At 45.5% G+C, this 12,274-nt stretch overlaps 1 protein-coding gene across 2 annotated transcripts in view; it reads right to left on the bottom strand.

Moving 5' to 3' along the window:
* Window positions 1-12,274, bottom strand: part of TMEM201 (transmembrane protein 201) — a 29,240-nt gene that overhangs the window by 13,870 nt on the left and 3,096 nt on the right. For both annotated transcript variants that reach the window (XM_056330559.1, XM_056330560.1), the window contains exons 2-6: window positions 8,688-8,808; window positions 7,840-8,034; window positions 5,817-5,993; window positions 4,808-5,199; window positions 4,132-4,335 (exon numbers count right to left, since the gene is read on the bottom strand). In XM_056330559.1, coding sequence (XP_056186534.1) covers window positions 4,132-4,335; window positions 4,808-5,199; window positions 5,817-5,993; window positions 7,840-8,034; window positions 8,688-8,808 — 1,089 coding nt within the window. The remainder of the gene's footprint in view (window positions 1-4,131; window positions 4,336-4,807; window positions 5,200-5,816; window positions 5,994-7,839; window positions 8,035-8,687; window positions 8,809-12,274) is intronic.

A 12,274-nucleotide genomic window follows, 5' to 3' on the forward strand; every position in this document is an offset into this window, starting at 1 on the left:
TGATGTCAGCAAAGTCTTCAGGAAGACCAGAAGTAGCAGAGCAGAGATGCTTACTTGTTTGCTGACTCTGGCTTCTCCCTCAAGCCCCCTATAGTCTGCAGAGTTGCTCAGAAATTTAAGAGTATAGCCCAAGTATCCTCTTATGCCCAGCCACACTCACTGGTAGCAAACGAAAGACAAAAGCACGGGCCTGGCAGACATACAGGCACTGCTGTCCCAAGCTGCAGCTGCGTCAGTTCCACTGAAGCACAGCAACATCGTGTTATCAAAAATCTCATCCAGGAAAAGGCACTTAATGAACACACACCGGCCCCTTTGTGTATCCAGCTCTGCTGGGCTGGGTGCAAGATGCTTTGGAGTTGGCAGATCAGCCGTGGCCGCTGTGAGCCAGTCAGGTGCTTTGGGCTGGAGCAGATTTGATTTCAAGCAACACGCAAACCTGCCATCAATCCCTCACCACTTCAGCTCCATTCTGTAGCATCATCCTCTGGTCCAGACACCAGCACACAGCCAGTGGGAGAAAAACAGCACCTGAAATTAGAGGCTTTTGGGCTAAAATCCTCTAGACCTGTTGAGTTAAGATGTTTGCATGCTCTGGCCTGCACAGCTGGGAGAATCCTCAGGCAATAAAGCTGCATCTGGGGACCACAGGTTCCTCTGTGGCCTGAAATAAGAGTCCAGCTAAATGAAAACAAGAAGCTCAAAGCACTGATCAAGTGGTTCTGTATGATTTTGTGGCACCTGTGTTAGTAAGTTACTAGCCCTTTGTAAGCCATCACCCCCTTCAGCAGAAGAAAACATATACCCATGTGCCACACAAAATAGCACCTCAGCTTCATGAGCATGGTAGCACTGTGCTCAATGCTGGACTTGCACCAAAATACCTGAGCTGGAAGCATACATCTTCTGCTGGACTCACTGTGGGGGAAGCAACCAGGCAGAGTTAGATGATGTATCTAACTGCTGAGCTGTTTCCTAACTGAACCTCAAGTGAAAAATACAAAGTTGGCAAAGAACCTTCCATGCAGAACCTACAGCACGGCAGAGTGTTTAGAATAGCCTCTTTGGCACTGAAATCAAGTATTACAGGAACACTTGCAGTAAAGGTGGTGGTGGTTTGCCCCCCCCCCCCCCCCAAACAGTCAACAGTAAAATGCCAGTAACTTATAACTGATCTTCTTCAGGCCTAATTGTCTAAGGAGATACATCTGGTACAGATCAAATGCCAGCAGTTCATAAATCCAAACACATATGGGAAAAAAACCTTTCTCCTTCTTCCTTCCCTCTCCTCCAAAAGGTCAATTGTCCTCTACCATCAGCAAAAGCACGTGAGACAAAGCATGTGAGAAAAGCAAAGAGGAGACTGTCAGCATCAGAGTCTCTAAAGGACCAAAATTCAGCTGCTGCAAGTTTGTTTTTGAGGCTCTGAGTTTTTTTCTTGGTTTTAGCAGCAGCAGCAGCACAGACAAGCTGAGGCACCAAGGAGTGGGAAAATAAGCTGACACCTGAGCAAAGACAAAGGCTTCTTTGGCATTAAAATGGAACCACCATTCAATATATGTTTTGTTATTTTGTTTCATCTCTGAAATTTTTCCAGTTCTGAGTCTGAAAGTCACGAACAAAGCACCACAGAGCCAGGGTTTCAGTTGTACAGCTTGGCCACAAAAAAAAAGTAGCTTTCTGGTGTTCTGACATATAAAATTAGTTGTAAATACACTTAATTTGTATTAATCTGCATAAAATGTTTGCATGTCAATTGCAGTTAACATATCTCCCAGAATAAAAGATTTTAAGTTCAGTATAGATTTGCATTTGCTGTGCCAACAGAGCTAAAATATTCCCTAACAGTATTATTCAGGCTTCACAGTGTAAACCCCACTCCTTGCCACAGTTCTGCTGGCTGCCTGTTCCTAATGTCTAGTGTGCATCCTCCCCATCCCATCCAACACTGCACTGGAAAAAAGACAAAGAGAATAAAAGAAAAGATCAGGCACAGGAAAACAATGTAACAACAGCTGGAAGACAATCTTTTGGGTCAGCACTGAGAACACAGAAGAGTAGACCCAGACTTTGCAGATGCTGGATTCCTTTTGTGGGCAAGTAAGTAAACAACTCTCAGAGCAGCATCATTCACAAGCACCAGAATGAAGAAGGGTGTTCTGTTTGCTTGGAGGTGGATATTGCAGTTATCTGAAGGCACCAGAAACAAGTTCTAAAGGAGGACACATATCAGAAGCAGGTTGTGTCCCCCCTTCTCATGCCAGTTGTTAAGTTACAGGCACATGGTCCTTCAGCCAGGAGCTGTACCTTCCCATGACACAATCAACTTGGCTTATTGTTAACAAATCTCTACAGAGCTTTTGTTAGTGCTACCTTTCTTTTTTCACAATGAATACCGGGTTTAATAACAATAGCTATGAAAAGCTATGAAGTGTCTTTGTTTCCTTTAAAAAAGCTACAATTTCACCAGCATCTGCAGCATCCAGTAGTGCCTGAATCTTTCAGCAAGAGATGCAAATACTTCACAGTGAGAGCTCCATTCTCATTATTTTAGTAGAGTTTATACATAGGAAGATCAAGACACCCAATTAACTTGTATTAGTGTGGCAAGTGTCATCGTGCTATTCTGAACAGAAGAAAATAGCAGGCCTTCTGTAACAATGCTATTTCCTCTTGGAAGACCCAAATTCAAATGAGAAGTTCAGTGGACTGCCTTGCAAAAAACAGTGCAGGATAATCAGACTGCTTATCCTAAGGGCCCCCAAGAAATTAATCCTACAAAAGCCCAAGCAGCTGAAAGCTCCTTCCTCCTCACACAGTAACATCCAGTCATCCCAGCTTTCAGCAGAGGACCGCCAGGCACTCAACTCCAAGTCACAATTTCCAGACCCTTCTCTTCAGCAGCTTTAGCACCGATGCCAGACATCAAAAAAAGAACCCCTCCAAATAACAGGAAAAATCCACCTCTATTGCCATTCAGTCCCACAGCAGAGGCTCCCACCCCTTCCTACAGCACATCCTCCTAATCTAGCACAGGTATCTATCAGCAATAAGGAAAACATTGACTGAATAAATAGTGATGTATAAAAACAGCTGACCATATACCATAGCATGAGGCTATTAGCCCTGTATTTCTTTTCTTTCTAAGGCTATAGGAGTAGAGGAACATACACATTTTTATCCATTTGTGGGTTTTATACACATGCTCCTCAGGGGGGTGGTGGGGTGGTGGGTAAAAAACTCAAAACCTGCATGAAAGCAACAGCCACGGGTAGATTTGAAAATTTAGCCTAAAACAGCTGAATACATTCAGATATTCAATCAAGACACCCTGAGCTACATAACCTTTTAAAGCACCCTTTTAAATAAATTAATGAAGGTCAGTCCAAAGCACTTAAGGACGCCTCTCCATTTAAAATAGGAGTCGTAGGAGAATGGCAGAGTGAGAACATGCAGTTAAGTGATGCTACACAGTGGAAGGCAAGAAGAACCAGGTTACACACTACATGCGGTCCCCTCCTCGCACGCCTGTACACCATGCAGAGTTACTACAGCACACGTTACGAGGACTCGAATCCAGAGGCAAGTTCCCATCAGTTCGAAATTAAAATGACCAGCACCATTAGAAAACTGAAGGTGGCCTGGGCCCCATGGTGGATCAAGGCAGGGGATTCCTCTGTGCCTGGCTAAGGATGGACAGGCAGTGAGAAGAACCAGAAGGACAGGAGAAGCCAGAATCTCTTTGGCTGGAGAAGCAGAATGGGGAGGAGGCTGCATTTATGGAGCAGTTTGTGAAGCAGCTGCTGGAAGAACAGGCTTTGGGAAAGTTGTATATTTGCATTGCTGACGCAGGATTCAGGAGGAAGGGAGAATGGAGGCAGCAGGAATAGCTTCCACGGCTAGCACCAGCAGTGGAAATGCTCCAAGCAGCTAGCACAGTGGGAAAGAAGGATGGGGAAAAAAAATTATGTATAGAAGGAAGACAATATCTTCACTGCTTATCTAATTGATAAAGAAAAAAAAAAGAAACAGAGGAAGGGGAAATAAAAAGAGGAAAGAGAAGCACCAGTCGCAAAGAGTTCACAAGGCTTTTTTTCCTCCTTCCCCCAGCGTCACTGCTCTGGCTCTGACCTTCGGGGCCGGTATCTCCGATGGCCCGTTGACTTCCGCGTGGCCACTGCTGCGGTGAAGCCCACCAAGCAGCACAAGGATGTGGTGCCAAATTTGGCTGTGTCTAGCCAGTTGGCTGTTTCCGTCTTCAGGTACCTCTCAGCTAAATGCAGGCTCATCACTACAAACCACAAGACTGAAGCAAACGCATCAATTCTCCGGAGCCTGCAAGACCAAAAAGAAACCAAACGTGACACAAGGTAAGAGTTTAAACACCAATGAACCCCCTTGGTCCTGGGCATGGAGATGGAAGGTGGAGAGGGTACACACACTGAGCAGGTTGTGTATGTCCCTTACTACAGTTGTATCATCTGCAACCCTTCCCACTGCTGTGGCAAGTGCCCGAATAGATCAGTCCCATTTTCCACCAGATTACAGAGCTGCACAGCAAGCTTGTCATTCACAGTAATTCAAGCTTAAACTGAACGAACCAAGGGACACATCCAAAGCAAGCTCTGCCGTCTCCATCCAGCTGACTGGCAACCCAAAGAATTACAAGGAGAACTGTGCTACCTAGTACTGCATGTGCTATTCTGACAAATGTTTACCCCCTGGCTCACCAAGTCAAGACAATGCAAAAGACCTCTGACATAACACATTTTCCTTTAAGTGAAACAGAAGAGAAGAGCACACCCACCTGATCCGTCCAGCTAAGAACATGGCCAACAAGCAGGTGAACAGCCCAAGGACAGCAACTGCCATCTGGTGATTCTTCCCGTAAGCCCATGCGGCACTCAGGTTCTCCACCATCTGTTCTGGGAGCAGGCGAAGCAGCTCCCGCCAGCTTGCCACTGTCACAGAAGTGTCATTTTCCAAGTCTGCAAGCGAGCTTGTGCCAGTCCTGTTCCGAATGGACGCTGGACCAGAGGAGAGAGGAGCAGGGACTGCTGTGCTGAGTGAGAAGGGGTCGCTTGACCCATACAAGGCCATCAGAACCAGGAACGCACAGCTGAGGAAGGCTAAGAACCGCAGAAATATCACCTGAGCTGGTGTGGTTATGGAAGCAGAAGAGGAGGACGAACATAAATTCTGCAGAGGAAGGGAGAAACACCTTGTCAGAAGCTGAATGAACTGTAGTAAGGTTTTGAAACGGTGCTTTATGAAACACTTCCAGACTGTATGGTTTACTGGACAGTTTTAATGAAGTCCTTTCTTAGTCTCTGTACTGGGCTTGACACCACACAGGATGCTGTAGATGTAGCAAAGAGCAACAGCAGATCTATGAGCAGAAGCCAAGGACAGGCAGGGCAGTGAGGCAAGAGGGTCATAATTCACCTCCCATCATTCTTCTTTCCCGCCCCACCATGTACTCAGTAGGTTCCTGCACTGCACCCATAAATTTGCTTCCGTACCTCCCCTTTTCTGCCTTTCCCACTATTTTCCTGCCACCGTTATTATTATCACATTGGACTTGCTGGTGTCATTCGGTACTACTGCCAGAAGGTAAGAGGAAAACCTCAAACTAATGTCAGGAGCATCTGCGGCAACTGTCCTGTGCTCTTCTAAACTTCTGCTGTGCACCCAAGCTGCTGGAGTTAAGAGAGCCTGACGGCCACTGCCTTCCTTTCCTGGCAGCAAACCCAGGTGCAGAGGTACCTCATTCTCTGCACTTCCCCTTAATTTCCCTCATCTCCTTCCCCGTGTACCTGAGTAGGGGACTTGTCTGTTTCACGGCATTTGAAATGGTGGCTAAGCAGCAGCGCCCGGAGCTGCCGATTCTGATGTTTTATGTAATACTCCACAGCAGCCTGGCATGGACGGCACAGCTTGTAGGTCTGCTCCAGATGGTGCTTGTATACCTCAATCTCCTCATCATATTTGCCCTGGTGAGAGAACAGGAGAGTAAAATGTAGGTGAGAACTGCAGGTCCCTCACCAGTTACACTTGGTAGTGACATGCAAGCAAGGTGTGCTTCCAAGTCTCCAGAGGAACAGCCCCCTGAAACCAGGCCTGAACAGTGACCAACCTGGAGGCCGGCTATACAACCAGCTTTGCATACAGCTGACCCAGCCTCCATGTCCTAGCAGAGACAAAACAGCTCTTGGAGAAAGCTGCTGTGGCCCAGTTTCAGGATGTTCGATTTCTGTGGCCTCATTTAGCTGTCTTTGTGGATACCTTACAAACCCAACACAGAAGATGATACTAAAAACTAGTACTGCTCTTCCCCTCCTCAAATGAGAGGGCACAAAAGACCTGTTGCCCCTTCACACCACCGTGCCGGAGAGAGACAACCTCCCTCCAAAACTCCAGCCCCAGGCTCAAAGGCTGTCATTGTCTTAAGACCCTGGTGAGATGAGCTCCATAAATCATTAACAGCACTCATAAAAACAGTGAGTAGGGCCCAAGGCAGGTTTTTCAGCATCACTACAGTGGACCCATCACTTATCACAGAGGGTTCTAGGGCTCTTCTAACTCCACTCCCAGCCTCTGTCAAGATCCTTACACCAAAAGCATGCAGATGAAAGCCGGCAGCTTCTTTGGGAGAGGGAAGCAGAAGATGCATTTTAGCTGCCCAAGGGCTTGCTGCAGTATTTTCATAAGCTCCATCTGCCGGAACCGAGACAGAATCACATGGGCGAGAACAGCAGCAGCAGGCTCACCCCGACTGGACAGGCCAGCGATGCTGAGAGGCTACCGCTGCCACTGACACACGCATCTAACCACACTGGGTAACACGGTCCTGTGTTTCTTAGCTGGCACAGACACTGCGGTTCACTGAATGCCTGAAAGAGGGCCAAAGGCTCGTGTTACTTGAGCTAGGGGATAGGTCTGGCAAGAGGCAGGGACTAGAAATAAAGCTGAGGAAAGGGAATCAGCTGAAGATGTTCCCATTAAGCACGACCAAATTTAAACCTGTTCTCTGGGAGTCATCCTGATTAAACTCATTACAATTACACAAAGCAGACTGGATTAGGCAGTCCAGAAGGTGAATGCATCCCACTACAGTGCCATCATACAACCCCAAGGCTTGACCATGGTTGAAAGTTAAGGAGTGCAGCACTGAATTCTCTGCACGAAACTTTGACAATCCATAAAACTGTGAGGGAGAAACCCTGCTATCCTACCCTCCATGCATACTAAGTAATGGGAAGGCCAAGAGGCTGCTCAGCAGGAAATCCTGCTGCTATAACTGTAAAATCCCTTTGCCCTCCTAGGAAGAAATGCCTAACCACGGAGATGATGTGGCTGCACAGGATTCCTCTCCCGCTCCACTAGTAAAAGTGGAGCAGCACAGCCAAGGCCTCAGGAAAAACAAAATCTATTAAGGCTTCCAGGTGACGAGTGGGCTGTTGTGCCTACCAGATCCTGTAAGTTCAGCTGGGTCAGTGGTAAGTACTGGAGTTGTAAGCTGACCTCGGCAACATGCATGTTAGGTTTTGGGCTCAAGCTTCAACTTCCACTGTCTATCTAGAACAAGCCATGGTAATCTGGCTTTGGAGTAGGATCAGGTAAGTTTGCAACACTAATCACCAATCTTCTCTGCACTGCAGTGCCACATACTGCTTGCAAAGACTACTGGAGCATCATTCCATAGCACACCGAAAAATTCCTATCTCCCCTGCTTACTAGGCTGCAGGACAGATTAAACAGAGCAGGAATAGCAGATACACACAGGGGAGTGCCTTAACAAACATTTTCCTGTGAGGCCAGTCCCTAAGGAACACTTACCTCCTCCCTTGGTGAGAATGAAGCCAGCTGTTTGATCTTTGTGGTTTGATGGTTGTTGCATTTCTTACAAAGCAAAATTTGGCTGCTCACCCACTGCTGTGGTTTAGTAGGATCACAAAAAGTTGTACCACCCGACACAACATGGTTAAGGTGTTCCATGTATTGAGCAGGGATGGGCTTGTTGTAGTCTCCATTCTGACAAGAAGCAAAAAGGGTGGCAGGAGGGAAAGCAAACATCAGATTGTAAAATCAAAGCCAGGTATCCCCCTGGTTGCTAACAAGATGCCCGACGCTCTGTCAGGTGCGCTATACTTCATGCATTCACCTATGTAACAAAAGTAGTAAGTAAAAAAAAAAAAAACAAACCAGAAGAAAAAACTCTTCAAACCACCTCTCCACTGCTCTGTACACCTATTGCAAGCAGCTGGTGCTGGTGGATTCTGGCTTAAGACAGGCTTTATTTATTTAATACCCTAAATAGAGCAATTCAGCTGTTCTAAAATACAAAACCAGAGAATTATTCCATATATTTTAAATAATAATAATTCTTAAAAGATACTGGTGAAAATGTCAAGGCCCTTTTTGCCCTTTGAAGCAAGAGGGGAAAATTTGTCTTTATCATTCTATGTCAGCACACCCCAGTACAGTGGATTCTTTCTCAAATTTGATCAAGTGATCAGCTGCTAAGTTCATAGGTGTGCAGTACAGCGCTGCCAGCTGTCAAAACACTGGGTATTCATCTGCACTGGGCCTGCACCATCTCAAATGAGGAGCAGGGTTTTCCCGCAACCACTCTGCCACAGGGCACGTGCCTCCCCAGCCACCCTTCAAGCCATTTGTCACTGTACCTCTTGGAACCCATTGTACTGCTCACAGTTGGGGCAATCCCAGCAGTTGCGATTCCCATACGGCACTACCGTGTCCTGATTGCAGAACCAGCAGTTCACCGTCACATGTGTGGGCTTCTTCCTGTTAGGAAAGGAAATGCGTCAAGCATAAACACTGAACTCAGCTGACGTACAGGGAAGCGACGGCTTTCAAACAGGGAAATGCAGGAGAGGCTGGAATAACAATCAGTCTTCCCATTCAGTATGTTAAAGGATACGACTCAGAGTAGTCATTTTGGCAATGAAAAAATGGACTGTTAAAGTAGAAATAAATTCTGCCTGATGCTCCTATCTTTGTGCTAACACCATGGACATGCCAGAACTTTAATTAAACAACCTCATGAATAACCTCACTGTTTTTCAGAGGTGTACTGGGGATGCAAGCCCTGTCCATAATCAGCATTGTTACTATATGCAAAGGGTGCAGTAGCTGCTTACTTACTACAAAATGCATTCATAGAATCCTTCTTAATACACAGGATTTTGGGAGATGGAAGTTACAGTCCACAAGAACTGCATATGGTGGTACTCAGAAACCCAGAAAGCAGGCACATGGTTACAGTTTTATGTGCCCTGCTTGTTAGAAATTTTTTCAAGGACAAAGGTCTATCAAATTATCCCAAAGTTCAGGCACTGGAAGTAGCTGTTTCTTCACAGTTTTAGATACATATGGAACTGAGGAATCCACATGCCTTCCCCAGTTTTTATGCACTGGAACTGATGAGATAAAGACTAGAGACCTGGATCTATGAGCCCCTTGTTTTTTAAAACAATCCTGTTAAAACAAGTCACTACAAGAGGACAGCTGTGACATGGCCACATCACAACAGATTGTGACAGATGTTTGAGCAAAGAACTTCAGTGGCCTGGACCCCTGAGCCTGCGTGCTGACAAAGGTCCATATTTGTCTTGAAACTTGGTGCGATACCCAAGAGGAAGCTTCCTCGCAGGTCAAGGCAACCCAGCCCAGCTGTCTGGGTTGATCAGAACCAGGCCCAATCACAGCTCCAAGGCAGGGCAGCTGTTCAGGCAAAGCCCAGGCAGGGACTGGCTATGGCAGCTATGCAGGCAGATGGATCCAGCTGCCACCAGCCCCATTTTCTGCCTAACCATCAAGGGGTCAGCTGGCTCCCGCTGGACAGCAGTGAAAGCAACTGAGCAGGGAGGCTCACTGAGGGCCTGGAAAGCAATTAACAGCAGCTGAATTGCTCACCAGCTGAGAGTAACTTCTCCCTGCTCTAGGAAATGTTCTCTGGTGCTACAATACTCTGTAGCAAAACATCTCCTGAATGCTGCAGAAATGTCGACTGGCACCCTCCAACTGAACGGGCAGGTGGTTCTCTCCTTAACTAACTGGCTTCTTTCTCAGCCATCACCTTTATAGCTGGATGCCCACAATTGAGACTTAGTCCCTACTATTTCAAGACCATGTCTTGAAACTTGGCTCATAAAATATGAAACCCCCAAGTGATGCTTGAGCATCCTGTTTAAGTACTAATGACAAGGATAAGCTTGAAAGCACCAGAAAAGAAGCCTAAAAAGCCAGAGTGCACCAAGGATTCCCTGCCAGATGCTGAAAGAAAATGGCTGGAGCTACTAGGGTGACAAATTCTTATCTCAAAATAGATGCATAAACCCACACCCCTCTTAAAATGAATACTGGCTGCTCAACTTTCTTCATTGCCAAGGGGGCTCAAAACAGTAAGTGATCCAAGCTAAAAATACCACTATTGAAGCTGACAGGCAAAAAAACCCCAGCCCCCAAAATCCAAGAAAACTCGTAAACCAAACAGAAACCTAAGCTGCTCATCCAAATTACCCACAAGCTACCAACGTTGAAAAGCCAAGCAAACTGTGTGTTAAAGCAGCCATAGGAAGGGTGGACAGCTACGCCTGTTGGTACTAGTTTCATCTCACTATCGTAGGTGTAAAGGCTATGGAAATATAACATATAGGCTTCAGCACATTAACCACCAAGATATAAATTCTACTGCACCTTTAGCATGGACTTTTGATAGCAAGCCCCACCTGAACTCCACCCTCTGATGTAGGTTATTGCTACCGTAGAAATTGCTACAATCCCACCCTCATGCCAATGTAGCACCATCCTCTGGCACCCATGGAAATAAGACAGGCCACACTTCAGTCTCTACCTGCCACCTTAACTTCTGTGACATGACAGAGTAGGTAGAAGCACTAATTTCAAGGACAGCACAGAAACGGAAAGCACAGGCCAACAATTATTAAAGCATGCATGCTACAAAGCAAAAAAGGGACCAGTGCCAAACTCTTATCTGAGAACTTGCTAGCATCAAGAGACCAAATCCTTCGTATACTCAAGACTTTTCTATCTTTCCTAAACAGGATTCCATTTCTCACTCAAGGCTGAGGAAGTGCTAGCAAGGTTGAAACAGCAGCCATTTATTCTCAAAAAATATGTAAAAGAAATTGCTAAATCCTGGATTACTTGGGTTAAAAGCAATAATCCTTCCTTTTGTGAACTTATAATCTGTTGCCATAGAAACAGTTGCAGAAAAAAAATCGTAAGTTCCCAACCTGCTGGATGCAAAAAAAAGAGAAGAAAAAACACAAAAGGTCAATTCAGGCAAGAACGTGTAGGTAGGGTGTTAATTTTCTAGTAGTTGGGCAGGACTTTAAAAACAAAAAACAAGTACTGCATTTGGAAATGTACTCTCAAATAGAGATTTAATGACTTTGGAACTATATACGCCGTGACTGAATTCAGGCAGCAGCTGAACATAATAAGCTAGAGCACACACTGCTTCTGAAGTCAGACATTCTGTTATGAGACAGACAACGCAAAACTAAGCATTTACCATGTGCTGAATGCCTTGCAAAACACTAGACAAATCATCCCTTAAGGAGTTCATAATCTAACACTGTATTAACTTGAACTAGCTTCACTGGACAAAGAACCACCCTGCAAAATAAAACCCGAGCAACAAGAAGTGACTGAATGAATTACTACACAGAGAGATTCCATTAACAGATGACTTCCCGTGTCAACTCAATATGTAGCCTGCACACCCATACAAGCTAAAAAAAATCCCAGTTTTTTGTTTTGTTTTTTTTTTTTTTTTTAAACAAACTGGTTTACAGGTAGAAGATTTTTGTCTAAGACGCTGGGGGGGCACATATCTGGAGTAACTCAGTTACGAGATCGACATCTAGATGTCTGATACTGCTCAGACATGAGAAAATATTGCTTTGTGAGAGACTATCAGACTCTTCTGCTAGCAAAAATCAGACTGCAGGTATACCCATTGACAAACACTGTTGAGCAACTAGTTTGCGTCTCTCATGTAACATAAGAGGGAACTTGCATTCCTTCCAACTCCCAACACTCTCCACTAGTCCCCATTTATACATACATTTAAGGTCACGCTTCAGTCCAGACTTTTAATTCATTGCCAAAACAACAGTCTCCCTGGTAAGTGCAGGTCAAATCAGTTACCTGCTAATAATAAACTGGATTTCTAAATATTTTTATTTACATCTATTCCCCCCCTTCCTTTGCTGCTAGGTCA

This window comes from Falco biarmicus, chromosome 3 (genome assembly GCF_023638135.1).
Source record: "Falco biarmicus isolate bFalBia1 chromosome 3, bFalBia1.pri, whole genome shotgun sequence".
NCBI classification, from domain to species: Eukaryota; Metazoa; Chordata; class Aves; order Falconiformes; family Falconidae; genus Falco; species Falco biarmicus.